This window comes from Bos indicus x Bos taurus, chromosome 10 (genome assembly GCF_003369695.1).
Source record: "Bos indicus x Bos taurus breed Angus x Brahman F1 hybrid chromosome 10, Bos_hybrid_MaternalHap_v2.0, whole genome shotgun sequence".
NCBI lineage: Eukaryota > Metazoa > Chordata > Mammalia > Artiodactyla > Bovidae > Bos > Bos indicus x Bos taurus.
Window position 1 is genome coordinate 31,619,917 of NC_040085.1, and position 19,867 is coordinate 31,639,783.

The 19,867-nt window shown below is 40.2% G+C and overlaps 1 protein-coding gene across 11 annotated transcripts in view; it reads left to right on the forward strand.

Moving 5' to 3' along the window:
* The window catches only part of GANC (glucosidase alpha, neutral C), a 63,545-nt gene that overhangs the window by 31,327 nt on the left and 12,351 nt on the right, over positions 1-19,867 (forward strand). For 6 of the 11 annotated variants that reach the window (XM_027553626.1, XM_027553629.1, XM_027553625.1 and 3 more), the window contains 8 exons: positions 2,020-2,255; positions 5,352-5,478; positions 6,354-6,433; positions 8,455-8,598; positions 10,117-10,213; positions 13,625-13,726; positions 14,827-15,070; positions 18,715-18,779. In XM_027553626.1, the coding sequence (XP_027409427.1) occupies positions 2,020-2,255; positions 5,352-5,478; positions 6,354-6,433; positions 8,455-8,598; positions 10,117-10,213; positions 13,625-13,726; positions 14,827-15,070; positions 18,715-18,779 (1,095 nt within the window). Of the gene's footprint in view, positions 1-2,019; positions 2,256-5,351; positions 5,479-6,353; positions 6,434-8,454; positions 8,599-10,116; positions 10,214-13,624; positions 13,727-14,826; positions 15,071-18,714; positions 18,780-19,867 lie in introns of those variants that run through there. The other 5 variants (XM_027553630.1, XR_003513071.1, XR_003513072.1 and 2 more) reach the window with 5 other exon arrangements.

The following is a 19,867-nucleotide window of genomic DNA, read 5'->3' on the forward strand; positions in this document are numbered from 1 at the left end:
GGTGGACCCTTATCTCACACCATATACAAAAAATTAACTCAAAATCAATCGATGGAATAAATATAAGAACTAAAGTCATAGAACTCTTATAAGAAAACAGGTAAATCATGACCTTGGATTTGGCAACAGATTCTTAGCTATGACACCAGAATCATGAGCAACAGAAGAAAAAAACAGATAAGTTGGACCTTTTTTTTTTTCCAGCTGTGCCACTTGACATGTGGGGTCTTCCCAACCAGGGATCTAACCCACACCCTCTGTAGTGAAAGTAGGGAGTCTCAACTACCAGACCACGGGGGAAGTTGCAAGTTGGACTTCTTTAAAAACTTTTGTGAGTCAAAGAACGTTATCGAGAAAGTGAAAAGCCAGCCTATAGAATGTGAGAAAATATTTGCAAATCATATATATGATAAGGGTCTAGTATCCTGAATATATAAAGAACTCTTATAAGTCAACAGCAAAAAGGAACAGTCTAATTCTAAGATGAACCAAGGGCTTAAATAGAGATTTCTCAAAAGAAGATGTACAAATGGATTAACGAGCACCGGAAAAGAAGCTCAACAGCATTAGGTAAATTAAAACCACAATGAGATACTGCTTCAAACCCACTGGGATGGCTAAATCAGAAAATAAGAGAGAGAAAAAAAATAGTAAATGTTGGTGAGGATGTGGAGAAATTAGAAACTCATACATTACTGATTGGAACATAATATGGTCAGCTGCTGTGGAAACAGTTTGGCAGTTCCTCAAAAAGCTAAACATAGAATTACCATATGACCCAGCATGATGATTAATTTTGTGTGTCAAGTCATGGTGCCCAGATATTTGGTTAAACACTAGTGTAGATGTCACTATGAAGGTATTTTTTAGATGAGATTAATAATTAAATCAGTAGACTATGAGTAAAGCAGACTAACACTCTGTAATGTGACTGGGTTTCATCCAATCATTTGAAAACCTTGAGAAAAAAGGACTGAGGTGTCCCCCTAAAGAGGGGCTTCTCCGGTGACTCAGAAGTAAAAGAATTTGTCTGCAGTGCAAGAAACACAGGAGACACAGGTTCGATCCCTGGGTTGGGAAGATACCCTGTAGGAGAAAATAGCAACGCACCCCAATATTCTTGCCTGGAGAATCTCATGGATAGAAGAGCCTTGCAGGCTATAGTCCATAGGGTCACAAAGACGTGGATGCAACCGAGTGACTGAGCACATATATCCCCTAAAGTAAAAGGAATCTGTCTTGAGACTGTCTTTGTATTCAAGCTGCAACTTCAACCCTTCCCTGGTTCTCCAGGCTGGCCTACCTGGAGAATCCAAAGCTATAAGCCCCTACAATCACATGAACCAGTTCCTTAAGATCAATCGATCATTTTCTTTCTCTGTATATGTATAAATACATATATACATATATACATATCCTTTTGATTCTGTTTCTCTACAGAACCCTAACTAATTCATCCAGCAGTTCCACTCCTAGATATATACTTGAACTGAATGGAGGCTGAACAGGTACTTGTATGCCAAAGATCACTACAGCATTATTTACCAGAGCCCAAAAGTGCAAACATGCTAAGTGCTCATCAGAAGTGCATGGATAAACATGGTCTTCCCTGGTAGTACAGTGGCTAAGAATTCACCTCCCAATGCAACAGACATGGATTCGATCTCTGGTCCAGGAAGACTCCACATGCTGCAGAGCAACTAAAGCCTGCATGCCACAACTATTGAAACCTATGCATCTAGAGTCTGTGCTCTGCAACGAGAAGCCACTGCCATGAGAAGCCCGTGCAGTGCAACGAAGAGTGTCCACTCACCACTAGAGAAAGTCCTTGTGCAGCAACAAAGAGGCAGCACAACCAAAAATAAGCTAATTCTTTTTAAAAAAGATGAATGGATCAACAAAATGCTTTCTTCTTGATGCCCTAAGTGTGAAACTCAGTGCTTAGACCTTGTAGATATTCAGGAATGTACAGTTATCATTGTGGTGGTTCCTGGCTCAGTTGTCATCTCCCCCTTTTAGGCACACAAGCCATGCCCCCTCTCTTTTCTCTGGGGTACCATCAGTGCCGCTGGAACTATGAAGATGAGCAGGATGTAAAGGCAGTGGATGCCGGATTTGATGAACATGACATTCCTTATGATGTCATGTGGCTGGACATAGAGCACACAGAGGGCAAGAGGTACTTCACCTGGGACAAGAAAAGATTCCCAAACCCCAAAAGGATGCAAGATCTGCTCAGGAGCAAAAAACGTAAGGTAAAATAAGCCAGTGGGCTTACAGGTGGCACAAGTGGTAAAGAACCTGCCTGCCAGTGTAGGAGATGTAAGAGACACAGGTTTGATCCCTGGGTTAGGAAGATCCCCTGGAGGAAGGCATGGCAATCCACTCCAGTATTCTTGCCTGGTGAATCCCATGGACAGAGGAGCCTAGCAGGTGACAGTCCATGGGGTCGCAAAAAACTGCACACAACTGATGTGACTTAGCATGCATGTACGCACAGGACAGCATTCTGAATCTTTTCATTGCAGAGCATTTAAAAATGTTCAAGTTGCCTTGGCACATTAGTGAATGAGAACCATCTTGTAAAAAAAATGGCCGTAAAATAGTACTTTCAAGTGTAACTGTAATTGTGATCATAGAAAAGCTTTCGTGAAAAGGTGATAACGCTATCCACCCCTCCCTTAGTGGGTCTAGGTCCCCACAAGGATGAAGGGGCCTACCATTCGGTTCCATTCATTGTGACCATCGTGTACTAATGTGATGGGTGCACCTCACACAAAATTTGATTTGATGTCAAGATTGATGATATCATACTGGCACCAAAAGGGTATGAACAGGTTAATTAGTCCCATGGTGAGGCATTTTAGGGGTGCAGAGCTGCTCCCAAGCTCCTCTGAAAATGGCCTAAGAGAGCTGGGAAAGGAGACAGGCTCAGGTTTTAAGTGGTTACAGTGTTGAACTGGGGTGAGGGTTCCTGTGCGTGCACTAGGGCTTGTGTGGTTTGAACTTCTTGTTGGCCCCAAAGAAGGAAGCATCAGGGCTTTGTCAGCATGCACAGATCTGGGCAGAAGGGTAAAGGGCCTGAAGATGTGGTGGGGCTTGAAGCTCTTAACAGTTGGTCAGAAATGAAGTCAGATTCTTTAGTACACTGTTTTTCCTGCATGCTTCCCTGATGGACTCAACCTGTCCATATGGCCAAGGAAAGAACTAAAATAGAAAACGAGGACAGGGAGATGGCACTGGGAAGTATATAATGCAGGTGTGATGGTGGTGGTGGTCATGGCAATAATGAAAAGAGTGAAGGAGAAAAAAAAAACAGAGGAAAAAGGGAAGAATCCCGTATATATATCTCGTGAACAGATCCCTCAGTCCCTATCTGTGAGATTCAAGTTGCCTTTTCAACCCATTCTGTTGATCCCCAGGCCTTTTACAAATGTTCAGAGCCAACGCTGTTAACTCTTAATCTTCCAATTAATAAACACTTATTGGTGTTTATTATTGAAGCAGCCCAAAAGCTTGGAGAAGGCAATAGCACCTCACTCCAGTACTCTTGCCTGGAAAATCCCATGGACAGAGGAGCCTGGTAGGCTGCAGTCCATGGGGTCACGAAGAGTCGGACACAGCTGAGTGACTTCACTTTCACTTTTCACTTTCATGCATTGGAGAAGAAAATGGCAACCTACTCCAGTGTTCTTGCCTGGAGAATCCCAGGGACAGCGGAGCCGGGTGGGCTGCCGTCTATGGGGTCGCATAGAGTCAGACACGACTGAAGTGACTTAGCAGCAGCAGCAGCAGCAGCCCAAAAGCTAACTGACAGATGAATGGATAAAGGAAATGTGGTATATACAAATGATACAAAATTAATCAGTCATTAAAAGGGAGGCTGTTTGTATACATGCTACTACAACATGAATGAACCTTGAGGACATTATGCTGAATGAAATAAGCCCATCACAAAAAGACAAATACTATATGATTTCACTAATCTGTAATATCTAAAGCAGTCAAAATCATAGAGACAGAAAGGAGAAGGGTGGTTGCCAAGGGCTAGAGAGGAGGAGGCAATGGGAAGTTGTTTTTAATGGGTATAGAGTCTCAGTTTTACAAGATGAAAAGAGTTGTACACATTGACTGTACAACATTGTGAATGCACTGTTGAACTGCAAGGTCTCCTATGTCTTCTGCATTGCAGGCAGATTCTTTATCTGCACACTTAAAACTGGTCAAGATAGTGAATTTTATGTTATATATATCTTACCACATTTTAATATTTTAAAAGTTTTTTAGCAATGGAGAATTAAACTTCAGTGTGTAGAGTAGATTTTAACAGACATGAAGGATGATTTTTAGAAGATTATTTTAGCCAAATAGATGGTTTTGATGCCCTCAAGTAGGTGAAAGTGATGGTATTAGAAGGGCAAGGAGAGATGATAAAGATGCTAAAGACATGGGGCTCTGATCATAGCTCTTTTCAAACCTCCTTCCTAAATGCTTCCCTGGTGGCTCAGATGGTAAAGAATCTGCCTGCAATGCAGGAAACCTGGGTTTGATCCCTGGGTCAGGAAGATGCCCTGGAGAAGGGAATGACAACCATTCTGGTATTCTTGTCTGAAAAATCCTGTGGACAGAGGAGCCTGGTAGGCTACAGTCCATGGGGCTGCAAAGAGTTGAACGTGACTGAGCAATTAACACTTCACTCCTTCCTAAATATGGCTGTACCATTGGATTTGGGTTTTTTTTTGTTTGTTTGTTTTTAATAATTCTGTTTTCTCTAATGTTTGCTTTTGTGTTATCTTAGCCTCTTAGGTATCCAGGGAGCAGAGACCTTGCCTACTTAATCCTTATGTAAAGCACTCAGCACCACAGAGAGAGAGAATCTTAATAAATGTGATCTTTAGAACATGTATTGGAGGGACAGCAATCACTGTGAAAAAGAATAGACCTGGTTTTGATATCAATTTATATTCCCATGAGCACATGAAAGGTGACAGGATTTTACTGGTGTCTGAAATATCTCAGTAATAGTAGTTGTTATGGGCTTCCCCGATGGCTCAGCAGATAAAGAATCCGCCTGAATGCAGGAGACACAGGTTCAATCCCCAGGTCGGGATGATTCCCTGGAGAAGGGAATAGCAACCACTCCAGTATTCTTGCCTGAAAAATCGCGTGGACAGAGGAGCCTGATGGGCTACAGTCTAATGGGTTGCAAAGAGTCAGACATGACTGAGTGACTAAGCACAACACAATTGTTTTGAGTAAAATGTGAACTCCAAAACTATGATGAAAACATATAAATGAACATATGACTTATGTGAAACTGATGAGATCTTTAAACTTTTATGTCCTGACAGCTTGTGGTCATTAGTGACCCCCACATCAAGGTTGATCCCAACTACTCAGTGTATGCTAAGGCCAAAGAACAGGGCTTCTTTGTGAGGAATCATGAAGGAGGAGACTTTGAAGGTGTATGCTGGCCTGGTAAGATGTCATTTTTTCACCTGATACCCACTGTTTAGCCCCAATTAATGAAGGCTGCATTAATTTCTTATAGATGTCACATGCTATATTTTAGGTGCCTTTCCTTAAAGGTATTATCATCTTTTATATCTTTCATCTAACACCTGGTCTGATGTTCTTTGTATACATTTATAAGTCAGTGAATGATTGAAAAATAAGCAAACCTCAGTGACATGCTGTTTCCCTTAGCAAATAAAAATTAAAAGCCAGAGAATTGGAACAGAAGAAGAGGAAGAAAGAAGAGTCCTGCATGTCTCTCCCTGTGCTTCTTTTTTGCCTCAACAGCCCATAGGTTTGACTTTACAGCCTTTCATGAGTGATCTCAGCTGCCCCTGACAACTCTGAAGCCTTCATTTTAGAAATCATTAATTTAAAGCCTTGGTACAAACTCCTCACAGACAAAAGGGAATTACCAGTCTATCATCTGATAGCACTCTATCACAAATTCACACACAATGGAGAAACCCCATGCATTCCTCTTTTCCCTGTACCACTTATAAACATGTCTCTGCCCTCATTCAGAACAAAGGGTTCACTCCCGGATATCTGCCATAATCCTTACGGGGCTGTCTGAGGCCATCAGTGAACGATAGGCTCCATCCTGATGCTGGTTCCCTGATGCTCCATTCCCCTGCCCTCTGGGTCTGAGAGGACTAGTGATTGTCACTGGAGTTCAGCATTGACTTCTTCATTAGCTTCTCACCAGACTATGCTTCTGTATTGGCTATCTTTTACGTTTGCTGTAAGACACTCATTCATTACCCAGCTTTCTCATCTTACCTATTACCATGAGGATCACTGTTCCTAACAGGCTGTCTACTCTTCTGCCTCTGCAGGTCTCTCCTCTTACCTGGATTTCACCAACCCCAAAGTCAGAAAGTGGTATTCTAGTCTTTTCGCTTTCTCTGTTTATCAGGTTTGTTTTTATTCCTTTGCCCTTTCCTAGTTACCTGGAAGGATGAAGGAAAGAAGTGACTAAATAGAATTACTCTGCTTCACTGAGTAGCTCTTGATAAATAATACTTATATGAAGAGGCAGGGATGCCAACCACATATCAGATTTTGGTGGTGCCATATGAATGGCATATCAGGAGAGGCACCATATGAACTACCAAATGCACAAAAGCTGTGATTTTGACTTTCATTATGATAGACTGTATGATATACCAAATTGCTTAATAATAGAGATTTATTATATTTTCAAATTGGAGAAATTTTTACTTCGTATGGTATTATTAAAAATGATAATGATATATGTGAAAGTATCTTTCAGAATATAACATGACATTAAAAGTAAGGTATAATAATAATTCTTAAAATCTTATAAAAATCACAGAGAAAACTGGAGAGGCCACATCTAGACAACTGTTTTCAACCAATGGTGGTAGTGACAAGAATGATGATTAATATAAATTGAGTACGGTTATGTGCCAAGCACTGTGCTAATCACTTTGCGTGCATTATACCATTTCATCTTCACAATAACTCCTTGAAGTTGGAATTGTAATTAACTCTAATCCCACAGACAAGAAAATCAAGGCATGGACAAGTATAAAAATCTGCTAAATTCACCCATCTAATAAGTGGTAAATCCAAGATTTTTAACTTAGGTCAACTGTCTCCCAAGCCTGGCTCTTAACCACTAGACTCTAGTTTCTGAGCATCCTGTATTAGGATATAGAAATAGGAGCTTCCCTGAGGTTAAGAATCTGCCTTGCAATGCAGGAGATGTGGGTTCCATCCCTGGTTGGGAAGCTAAGACCCACATGTTGTAAACCGTCACGCCACAGCAAAAGATCTCACGTGAGGCAGTGCAGATCCGTGTGCCACGACTAAGACCTGATGCAGCCAACTAAATAAATAAATGTTTTTTTTAAAAAAAGAAGAGAACTTAGAGCAGGGTTAAATAATAATTGGGCCAATCCAGTCATACACACTTGTTCCCCTATTGTCTATGGCTGCTGGCACATAACTATACCTGGACTGGGTTACTGAAAAAAGAGCCCGTATGGCCTGCAAAGTTGAAAATATTTACAATCTGGCCCTTCCAGAAAAAGTTTGCCAGCCGCTGCATTAGAGGGTGTTAAAGAACAGTCAAAGCAGCTAAATACTTGGAACCTATACAGCCTTGTTCATTGAAGTATACGTGATTAGAAAGAATTTGAAGTAAAGAGTCAGAAAAAAACATGTAAGCCTCCTCCAGGCATTTGAAAGACTACCACGTGGGGAAGGCAGCAGATGTATTTTCTGGTATCCCAGAAGACAGCCTGGTCCCTGTGAGAGAATATTACAAGGAGCAAGACTTTCAGAAAACTTGGAATGAGCTGCCTGAGAGACTCCTGGTCATTGTAACTATTCAATCAAATGCTGAGAGACCAGGGATTTTTATAAAGGGACTCCAGCACCATGTTAACTGGATGACTCAACAGCCCCTTCACTCTAAGTCAAACAATTCTCTGTAGGATACAAACTCTAGATCCTGCTGACAAATGGTATCTTAGCTGTCAAACCCTTCACAGTACTAGAGGGAAGGCAGAATCTCTTCATGGACAGCTCTAACTGCCCCTAGTAACAGTCGGAGCAGATGAGGGAGAACCTGATTGTGAACGTTCACAACCTGTCCTGTAGGGGTTCTCCAGGTCTCAGAATGGACTTGTGGGTGATATGGGAATACAGCACAGCGCTCTTTCATTCATCAGCAAGTACTTACTGAGAACCCTCTGCTATTCAGGTTGTTCTGGGTATTTGGGATTTATCAGTGAATAAAACAGACGAAATTCCTTGCCCTGTGGAACTTTTATTTTAGCAGATGACAGAGCATAGATAATAAACAGAATAAATAATAAGGTAAATGGAGTAGGAAAGAGGATTAGGTCCGGCTGTCATATTAATCTTATCACTGTAGGAGTTTTATCATGATCAAGATTGACTTCCTAGGGATCTACTGACATCCTCCACATATGGAACGACATGAATGAGCCCTCTGTCTTTAAAGGCCCAGAGCAAACCATGCAGAAGAATGCCATTCATCACGGCAACTGGGAGCACCGGGAACTTCACAACATCTATGGCTTTTATCAGGTAAGACATCTAAAAAGCAGCCGCCTGGATCCACAGGCCCTACCTTTGGGGCTGAAAGTCATTTGCTTTGTAACAACCATACTATACTGTTCATTTCTCTTTGTGTGTCTTTTCTGTCAACTGTCATAGGTCTTATCAGGTTGTAGCCAATATAAAACATTATTTCTCCCTTTGCGTCTTTTCCTTCTATAAGGAACCTGATCGATTGATTAACTCATAGATATTGTGAGATTAATGATAACATAGAAACATCTTCCTTGACAGGAACCATTAGTAAGGAGCGTTAGATAATCCCTCAAACCTTTTACTGAAGTAGGCTGTGCATAAATACATCAACGACAAAACAAATTTTAAAAAATTTCACAGGTTTTAAATTGTGAAAATTTTTAAATTTAAACAATTTAAATTTTTAAATTTGCTGTTTAAATACAGCAAGTCTTATGTTCATACCAGGGAAGTAAGATTTAGAACACAGAGACACAATTTCAGTATGTATACTTTCTAAATGTAGAAGGCCTTCCTTAAGTACTTAGCCTTCTCAATGGAAGGTGGTAGAATTGTCTTCCATTTGCCAGTCACATTCAAAAATCTTTGCAGTCACTTGCCCTTATATATTTGTGGTTCTTTGTTATCTTCAGAATTTAACAGTGTTCTTGTGACCCTACCACCAATTGCTATTTTCCAGTGGGAGCTGCTGGCTACATATGGCATGGTTTCCAGATAGTATCAGTTTACTTCTCTATGCAGCCTCTTGCTATAACTGTCAACTACTTTATAGTTGAAGAATTTTCTTATGTAGGCCAGAGCCAGTCACTTAACCTCTCTGAAGCTCAGTTTTTTCCATTAATGAAAACTATCTCAGAGGTTGTTGTGTGAGTTATAAGAAAAAAATCTTATAAAAATGCCTACAATAATAAGCACCAAATTAATTCTCTTTTATTATTTACCATTATTTCATTGCTATTTTTCAATTTTTATTGATTTACTTTTTTGACTGTGCTGAGTCTTAATTGCTGCTCAGGCTTTTCTCTAGTTGCGGCAAGCAGGAGCTACTCTCTAGGTGCAGTGTGCAGGCTTCTCGCTGAAGTTGCTTCTCTTGTTGTGGAACATGGGCTCTAGGACACGTAAGCTCAGTAGCTGTGGCTCCCAGGCTCTAGAGTATCGGCTCAGTAGTTGTGGTGCACAGGCTGAGTTGCTCCGCAGCATGTGGGATCTTCCCAGACCAGAGATCAAACCTGTGTCTCCTGCATCGGCAGGCAGAGTCTTTACCTCTGAGCCACCAGGGAAGCCCCTGTTTCATTGCTATTTTAATCAAAGAAATTGTTTCACTCTTTTAATAGGGAAATATAGAGCAGTTTCATTATATCATGAAAATTATTTGGAAGATTTTTTAAATATTTTCCATTTCATGTTCCCACCTATTATTTACTTTTTGCACATGAAATAGCTTATTGGGGATGTCTGCACAATGCCATAATTCAGTCATCTACTTGAAATTTTTCTTCTTTGACATCACAGCAAATGGCCACTACAGAAGGACTGATCCAGCGATCTAAAGGAAAGGAGAGACCCTTTGTTCTTACACGTTCATTCTTTGCTGGATCACAAAAATATGGTAAGGACTGGCTCATATGATCATACTTAAAAACACAAGCCAGCAGCCTGTCCCTTTGACCATATATGGTATATGGTGCAACTCTGTTGATACTTTCCTTTTCAGTAGATCAGCCCTTAGATTGTAGAGAGTGATGCACCCTGAAATATTTATTTTGTCCTGAGACAGAGTAAACCAATTTTAATAAAGTTTAGTTACTTGTTTCCCATGGAAGAACTTCCCTTGTGGCTCAGCTGGTAAAGAATCCGCCTGCAATCAGGGAGACCTGGGTTTGATCCCTGGGTTGGGAAGATCCTCTGGAGAAGGGAAAGACTACCCACTCCAGTATTCTGGCCTGGAGAATTCCATGGACTGTATAGTCCATGGGGTCGCAAAGAGTCAAACACGACTGAGCAACTTTCACTTTCACTTTCCATGGAAGAATTGGCCACTTAGTTGGGAGAATGTCTTTAGAGAATCTATTTTCTGGGATGGCCATTTCTGACCCTGTCTCTTTGATTTATCAAGACCAGAGAAAATATACTTCTAACATTCCTTCAACCACCTGTTCCACTAAGCAATGTGGTTTAAAATAGACCTAGCTTTTTTGCTTGTGGTCAGTGTCATCTATAGCTGGATCCAGTTTACTAGCTAATGCAGATCTAGTTCAACCTAACCACCCCATGGCAGGAAGGCTATTTTAAGTCCCCTGGCCTTGCATAAATAACCTGAAGCTTAGGTCCTAGTTTGAGGGATCCAGCCTTTATTTTACCAGAGACATTATTAGGCCTCCTACTCCACCCCTGAAAACCAGCCCCAATGGTACTCTGTAAAAGGCCAAAATATTATCACCAGGCAAAGATATACAGAGATGCTCAACACAGCATTATTCCTGAAAATAAAAAGAAATAAAGAAAATCCAGATATCTAACAGTAAGGGAATAGTTATTAGGTTATGGTGTATTCATATGATAGACTATCATAAGGATATTTAATATATGCCTAATTGCAGGGTAGATGAGGGGGGGAAAAGCAGGATACCTAAATGTTTATATATTATCCTGATTTTGTTTAAAATATATATATATATATATATATATATATATAGAGAGAGAGAGAGAGAGAGAGAGAGAGAGAGAGAGAGAGAGAGGTATATGTAGGTAGTAATCTAAATGGGGCTTCCTAGATGGCACTAGTGGTAAAGAACCCACCTCTTAGTTCAGGAGACCTAGGAGACTTGGGTTTGATCCCTGAGTTGGGAAGATGGCCTGGAGGAGGGCATGGCAACACACTCCAGTATTCTTGCCTGTAGAATCCCATGGACAGAAAAGCCTGGCCAGCTCAAGTCCATGGGGTCTCAAAGAGTCAGACACGAAAGAGGCGGTTTAGCAAGCACACATGCAGTAATCTAAATGAATATAGTACCATGGTGATTATGAGTTATTTTAATTTTCTTCTTTTTTATCTGTTTTCCAAATTCTCTATAAGTATCCTTTTTAATCACTAAAACAAGTAAGGTCTTTGAATGAAAACATTTATAAGGAGAAGTTTAAAAAAGATATAACTGGAGGTAGTAGAGGGGTAGGCTGGGGGTTTTGGGTTAGCAGATGCAAACTATTACATATAGAGTGGATAAACAACATGATCCTGCTGTGTAGCACAGGGAACTATATTCAATATCCTGAGATAAACCATAATGGAAAAGAATATGAAAAATGTATATATGTATAACTGGATCACTGCTGTGTAGCAGAAATTAGCACAAAATTGTAAATCAGCTATATTTAAAAAAATAACAGAAGATATGCATATAAGTAATTTTTTATCTCTTAAATATATTGGCCCATTGGCTAGTCTTCAATACTCTGTGTGACGCTATTGACTTACCCCCAAAGTGTATTAAGTGAGGTATTACAAAGAATACTGTCGTATCAAGTCCTGTGCTGAGACCAACAGCCAGAGAGAATTTCCCAACTAAACAGCCATTTGAGACCTGAAAACATCTGCATATTTACATGAACTTTGTTACTTTATAAGAATGTTGTGAGTTTCAAAGTCGTTATGTAGATATATGCATACCTCATTTGAAGTCCAGGAGGAATTATGAAGGTACTGTTTTAAAAGAAAAATCCCTTGAAAATATTTTCCTTTGAGGGCCATAGGACAGCCTAAAATTTCTACAAAATATTAAAACAAAAATAGCCACCAAAAGTATTTTAGTAAAAGAGAGGCAAAATGTTTCAGGAGTAATATAGACTTAATAAAATAAGGTTATTTTCTTTTATGACTCTCTTTAGTGTTATATATCTTTACAAGTTCTTACCAACTATTCAGTGCTCAAGAGCACTGGCTTTAGAGTCAGACTGTCTGAGCTCAAATCCTACCACATCCACTTTTGCCATATTTCCATCTGCTGTAAAATAAAGTTAGTGTTTACCTGATAGAGTTGTTGTGATGATTAAATGGAACAATACAAGCAAAGTAGCATACCTCCTGGCTCAGTGAGGGCTCTATAAATGTTAACTATTGTTATTGCTACTTTATTTTGTCTCCCTCATGTGGTCTTAAAACCTCTTACGGAGGATTTTGCAGAAAGCAGGCTAGCACGTAGGCATATAGATCAATGAAACAGAATAGAGAATCCAGAAAAAGTCCGACAGATATATGATCAAATATTTAGCAGCAAAGTTGCCAAGGCAATTCAGTGGAGAAAGGAGTTTTTTCAATAAATAGTATTGAAACATGGGGTATCCTTATGGGGCAGGGTGGGGCGGGGAAAAATCTTAACCCTTACCTCACACCATACACACAAAATAACTCAGAATGGAATATACTCACATTATAAAAGTTAAAACAAACAAAAGGCTTCTAGACAAAAAATGTAGAAAACCTTCGTGACTTTGAGATGGCAAAATTTCTTATAACACAAAAAGCACAAAACATAAAAAATGATAAATTGGACTTCATCAAAAATTTTAAAAGATATTGTTAAGAAAATGAAAGTCTCTCAGTCATATCCAATTCTTTGTGACCCCATGGACTATACAGTCCATGGAATTCTCCAGGCCAGAATACTGGAGTGGGTAGCCTTTCCCTTCTCCAGGGGAACTTTCCAATCCAGGAATTAAATCCAGGTCTCCTGCATTGCAGGCAGATTCTTTACCAGCTGAGCTACCAGGGAAGCCCATTGTTACGAAAATGAAAGTCAAGTCACAGACTGAGAAAAGACATTTACAACATACATATATATTTATCAAAGAACTTGTATCCAGACTATATAAAGAACTTTCACAATTAACTAATTAAAAGAAAGAAATGTTTTCCTTTATATTAGTTTGTCTATTACAAATATGGAATCTAAATATGAAATTGAGTACACATGGGCTGATTTCTTTTTTTTTTCTTTTAATACCTTCTTACTGATGACCAAAGGTGCTGTGTGGACAGGTGATAACACGGCAGAGTGGAGTCACCTGAAAATTTCTATCCCTATGTTACTTACCCTCAGCGTGACTGGGATCTCTTTTTGTGGAGGTAAGATGATAGCCTCAGGTCTGAAGTGAGAGAAGAATCAGTCAGGGCAGGGGGATGTTTTCATTAAAGCTGGTCAGAAATCCCTTCTTGTGAGTTGTTTTCAACAGAATAAATGTGGGAAAGAGAAAATGAGGAGAATGGAGAACAGACTAGAGAGGAGAATGAAGGAGATGCTTCAGCACTGTGAGCGTCTCATCTGAACTGAGGACATGAAGTAAAGTTATCGGAAAGCGAGCCGCAGTGTTCTTTTCCTCATTCTCTTACTGCTCTGTTCCTTAGACACTCTTGATAACTGAGTTTCTCTTCTTGAAATACTCCTGTTCTATCTGAAAGTGAGAAAAATGGAGAGAACGACAAAGAATTTAACAAATCAGAAATCAGCTATACAGAAATCCTGTGGCATTTTATATATACACACACACACTTGGAAAAGATAAAATTTAGTTAAAATAAGATTCTCTGGTGGGTTGCTTTCTCCTAATCCTAGTAATTCTCTGCAGATGAGAAATCTCAGTATAGAGATGCTCAACCTGGCTACAGGTCCAGCTGCTCCTTGTTTTCTGTGGGACTGGAAGCACTTAATATCACATTTTGATAGATGTGTTTTTTAATAGCACTAATTCACATTCGACACAAAGAATTTATATCCTGCTTAAGGGCTAAGCCTGAAATTTTCTCCCTAAATTTCTAATTCTGATTATGTCTCTCTCTTTAGTTCTTTCTATAGTTTTTATCTTGCTTTCAAACAAAATCAATTGCCAACCACCACCTCCTCCTGCCATCACTAAATACAGGCTTATTGAGTCAGGCAGATATTATGCAGTTTCTGAGTTACCAAGGTCCAGGACAAACAGAAATGTTGATCTTGCAATAAAGCCTTTTGACAGGAGAAGAACATATTCAAAGAGCATATTGTCAGATCCCCAAACAGCCTGAGGTTTGTAGTGTGTGCTTCCTAATCTGAGGCCATAGTTTGATGCTGTCGTTTTGAGTGCACACACATACCTTTGCCCTTTTGGTCTGCAAGGCCTTATCTTACCTGTGGGCATCATCTGTGATGCCCGGGTATCTCACTCAGCCTTTCTTTACTGACTAATCAGCGGATGTAGGTGGCTTCATCGGGGATCCAGAGGCAGAGCTGCTAGTGCGGTGGTACCAGGCAGGAGCCTACCAGCCCTTCTTCCGTGGCCATGCCACCATGAACACCAAGCGACGGGAGCCCTGGCTCTTTGGGGAGGAGCACACCCGGCTCATCCGAGAAGCCATCAGAGAGCGCTACACCCTCCTGCCCTACTGGTATTCTCTGTTCTACTCTGCACACGTGGCTTCTCAACCTGTCATGAGGTAAACAGGCTTCACCACCACCCCAGTAACCAGTCTCTACCAGAAGACCCCCTCAGCCACTGGCAATGGAGTTATTACAGTGATTGCAAAAGAAAAGCCAGATGTTTAACCAAGTGTCAGTCAGGTTATTGAGCACCAACTGTGAGCAGGGTCAGGCAGTAGAGGTCACAGAAGATAAAAACTAGATCTCCTGCTATTTGGTGATTGAAGCATTAATATTTGGTTAGTGTTAGTCGCTCAGTCGTGTCCAACTCTTTGTAACCTTTGAATAGTAGCTTCTGTCCATGGAATTTTCCAGGCAAGAATACTGGAGTGGGGTAGCCATTCCATTTGCCAGGGGATCTTCCTGACCCAGGGATTGAACCTGGGTCTCCTGCACTCCAGGCAGATTCTTTACCATCCAAGCCACCAGGGAAACCCATAATATTTAGTAGGAGATAGAAATAGAAGGGGAGAAGGCAATGGCACCCCACTCCAGTGCTCTTGCCTGGAAAATCCCAAGGATGGAGGAGCCTGGTGGGCTGCAGTCCATGGGGTCTCTAGGAGTCGGACACGACTGGGCGACTTCACTTTCACTTTTCACTTTGACGCACTGGAGAAGGAAATGGCAACCCACTCCAGTGTTCTTGCCTGGAGAATCCCAGGGACGTGGGAGCCTGGTGGGCTGCAGTCTATGGGGTCGCACAGAGTCAAACACGACTGAAGCGACTTAGCAGCAGCAGCAGCAGAAATAGAAGGAAGAAAGAAAGAAGGAAGGAAGAGAAAGAAAAGATAAAGTGACTTTGTACTTCAGTTCATCTAGTTTTTAACCTCTGTAGGGAAACAAAACATGCCACCCCAAACTGTGCCTTTTCGGCTTAAGGATTCTTAGGAGCTGATTGTTTTTAAACATACAAAAGGCTCAGGAAGTCTTTCTTTTTAACCTCCTCCTTAAATGCCTATAAGAATTTAGATAAAGAGCTTGGTCCAGGAAGTACATTATCACCAGAGATACCTATAAGGAATATGAGCTAAGCATAGTAAGAGGACGCTGGGAACTAAAGTCTTCTCTGTGTCCCATTGTCTTTGCATGGCCCCACAAATGTTTATCAAACATTTCTTTTTCCATCTCCAAGTGAATATCTTGCCTCACTTTTGGTTTTTTATCTTTTTTTTTTTTGGCTGCACCATGAGGCATATGGGATCTTAGTTCCCAGACCAGGGACAGAACCCGTGCCCCCTGCAGGGGAAGCACAGAGTCTTAACCACTGGACTGCCAGGGGAAGTTACCTTCCTCCCCTTTGAAGTCCCAAACCTCACTCACTCCTCCTTCTCTCAGGTGTTATATCAGCCTCAATTGCCTATCTTGTCTTTAGGCAGTATATTTTTATGGAGCTCCTGTTTATACATCATTAAATTTGATTTTCTCCTGTTAAACTCTGTCTTGTCAACTTAATTCTTAGACCAGTCAGAAAAACCTAGAAGGATAGAGGAAAGTAGCTTTTTCATCCCCCACACCCACAAGCCTTCTCTCATGAAGAACAACTTATTCTGCCAGTCTTAGCTCTCTCTTACCCTTAGGGCTTTTCCTGGTGTATAAATTATATTCTGATTCTATTTTGAAGGCAAGATGTGAATGCCATCTTTCCGGGTTAGAGACCAGTACACACAGAGACACATGTAGTACATCAAGACCTATAGATCAGCAGTTCCTCAGCCTGACTCAGATCAGAATCACCTAGGGAGCTTTTTTAAAAATACAGATTCCCAGGCTAGACCTCCAAACCTATTATGAGTCCCTTGGTTAAGTTCCAGAGATCTATGTTTGTTGGAAGTTTTCCTGGTGATTTTAGACACCAGCCAAGTTTAGATGCTTCATTACTATTTAATAACAAAGAAGTAGATTATTACAAAGGCTAGTGAATAAAATGAAAATGTTTCTCTTATTAAAAAGTATCTTTCCCTCATGAAATTGAAAGCAACGTTAGAACCATGAAGTTAATATCCAGAGATATTGAAAGTTTTGTGATTTTAATAAGCCCAAATGCCTCCTACTTAGCTGTGTACAACAGTAACAATAAAACAAAACCCAAACACCACACAAGTTTCTGAAACCTCCAAAAATGTTGCCAACTTGAAAATAAGAAAAACCAATTCTTTTCACTTACATAATGATTAAGGATGCATGAAAAGCAGTAACAATTAAAAAATGGCACAGATTCTACATTATAAAATTCAGTTTTACCAACATTTAAGTTTGGTAGAGACCAACACAATACAGAAAGTGAAGAAGAACTAAAGAGCCTCTTGATGAAAGTGAAAGAGGAGAGTGAAAAAGTTGGCTTAAAGCTCAACATTCAGAAAACAAAGATCATGGTGTCTGGTCCCATCACTTCATGGCAAATAGATGGGGAAACAGTGGAAACAGTAGCTGACTTTATTTTTTGAGGCTCCAAAGTCACTGCAGATGGTGGCTGCAGCCATGAAATTAAAAGACGCTTACTCCTTGGAAGGAAAGTTATGACCAACCTAGATAGCATATTCAAAAGCAGAGACATTACTTTGCCAACAAAGGTCCATCTAGTCAAGGCTATGGTTTTTCCAGTAGTCATGTATGGATGTGAGAATTGGACTGTAAAGAAAGCTGAGCACCGAAGAACTGATGCTTTTGAACTGTGGTGTTGGAGAAGACTCTTGAGAGTCCCTTGGACTGCAGGGACATCCACCCAGTCCATTCTAAAGGAGATCAGTCCTGGGTGTTCATTGGAAGGACTGATATTGATGTTGAAACTCCAATACTTTGGCCACCTGATGCGAAGAGCTGACTCATTGGAAAAGACCCTGATGCTGGGAAGGATTGAAGGCAGGAGGAGAAGGGGATGATAGAGGATGTGATGATTGGATGGCATCGCCAACTCAATGGAGATGAGTTTGAGTAAACTCCAGGAGTTGGTGATGGACAGGGAGGCCTGGTGTGCTGTGGTCCATGGGGTCGTGAATACTCGGACACGACTGAGTGACTGAACTGAACTGAACTGAACCCAATACAGTTAAGCAGTTATCCTTCAATTAAAAATAAATTAATTAAAAAAACATTTAGTTTGTTTTACACCAAACATATTAGGCATTTGGACTTGGGCAAAGTTCTGATTATGCCTGTCAGAGTAATTTAGTGCTCAACAATGAGAACAAGAAGTTTTGGGTACTAGAATTCTCAAGCTTTAATTGGACCATTTAAGCTAACAGACAGCTCTTTCATACAAGAAAAGTATATAGTAATCATAACAAGGGGATCCCAGTTGGTGCTAATGATAAAGAACCCACCTGCCAGTGCAGGGGATGTAAGAGACTGGGTTCGATCCCTGGGTCTAGAAGGTCCGCTGAAGAAGGGAATGCAACCCATCCAGTATTCTTGCCTGAGAAATCCCATGGACAGAGGAGCCCGATGGGCTATAGCCCATGGAGCTGCAAAGAGTTGAACAAGACTTAGCAACTAAAAAACAATAATCATAACCAGTGCTCATAAAATCTTGACTCATATGAAAAGAGTCTTGACTTTTTCCAATTTCCTTTGAATAGTTATAAAACTGAAAATATGAATGATTGAATTATAAAAAAAAATCTAATGATGTTGAAGTAAGAAATTTCTTTTTTCTTTTCCCCAGGCCTCTGTGGGTAGAGTTCTCTAATGAATTAGAGACTTTTAGTGTGGAAGATGAATACATGCTGGGTGAGCATTTCTGGATTAATTTTACTTCTGAGAAATATTATAATTATGTTTTTATTATATTTTCTAGTATAGGAACACTAAAAAGTCCCTAGTCTCAAGAAAGCCAAAAAGAAAAGAAATTTCATCACCAAGATTTTTCGTGTATTGGTGGGATCCCAACTCTATTCTTTCGTCATGTAGTGCTTCTCATAGCATGTTAACGTCATATAAACCCATTGCGTTTGTGAATGCCGTTTGGAATTCTTGTTCAGGGACCACCTCTAAGCCTTAAGATACCACCACAGGGAAGGGAAGTCGAAAAAAGTAAACCAGACAGTTATCTTTGTAACGACCCAGAAGAGCTTATTTCATATGCAAAACAGGACTGGGGTTGTTTGTTTGTTTTTGGTTGGGTTAATCATATTTGGAACAGGAAAGTTTATCATTTGGGTAATGTGTTCAAGAGGCCAGGTTTGGCAGAGAGTTGCCCAAAAGGTGAATTCTGTTTCTAAAGAGTAGAACCCCCAAAATGTAAAAAACCTATCTCTTTAGGTCTCCACTCATCCTTGGGTCTCAAGTTAAAAAGCTACTACTTCCTTAGAGAAAATTTTCCTCATCAAAATTGCTTCCTAATATCTAATTCCACCTCCCTTAGTCAAAATCAGTCCCTCTTAATACATAATTTTCATTCCATTTTGTACTTTTACCAGTTTACTATTTGTCTTAGCTCTAATTAATTTGTAATTACTTGTTTAATATCTGGTTTTGACTGTAAACTTGATGAGGGCAGGGACCGTGTCTGTCCAATTTGAAGCTACATTCCTCGAGCCTAGCACAGTGGAGTGCCTGGTCCTCAGCAGAATTCAATGAATATTTGTTGAATTAAATAGTGAATTTGTAATTGGATGAATTTTACATATGCTAGTGCCAAGATCAAAACAAAATTAATAATCCAGATTTCCTTTAAGGGAATTACAGTTTTCCTGATGATACCTGCCCAAGAAAGAGGGCCTGAATATCTGTGCAGACCACACCTCTGGGTCACAGTTGTAGACTCACTACATTTAAAGTCACATATAGCAAACAGTGAAGCACTTGGAGAAGTGAAA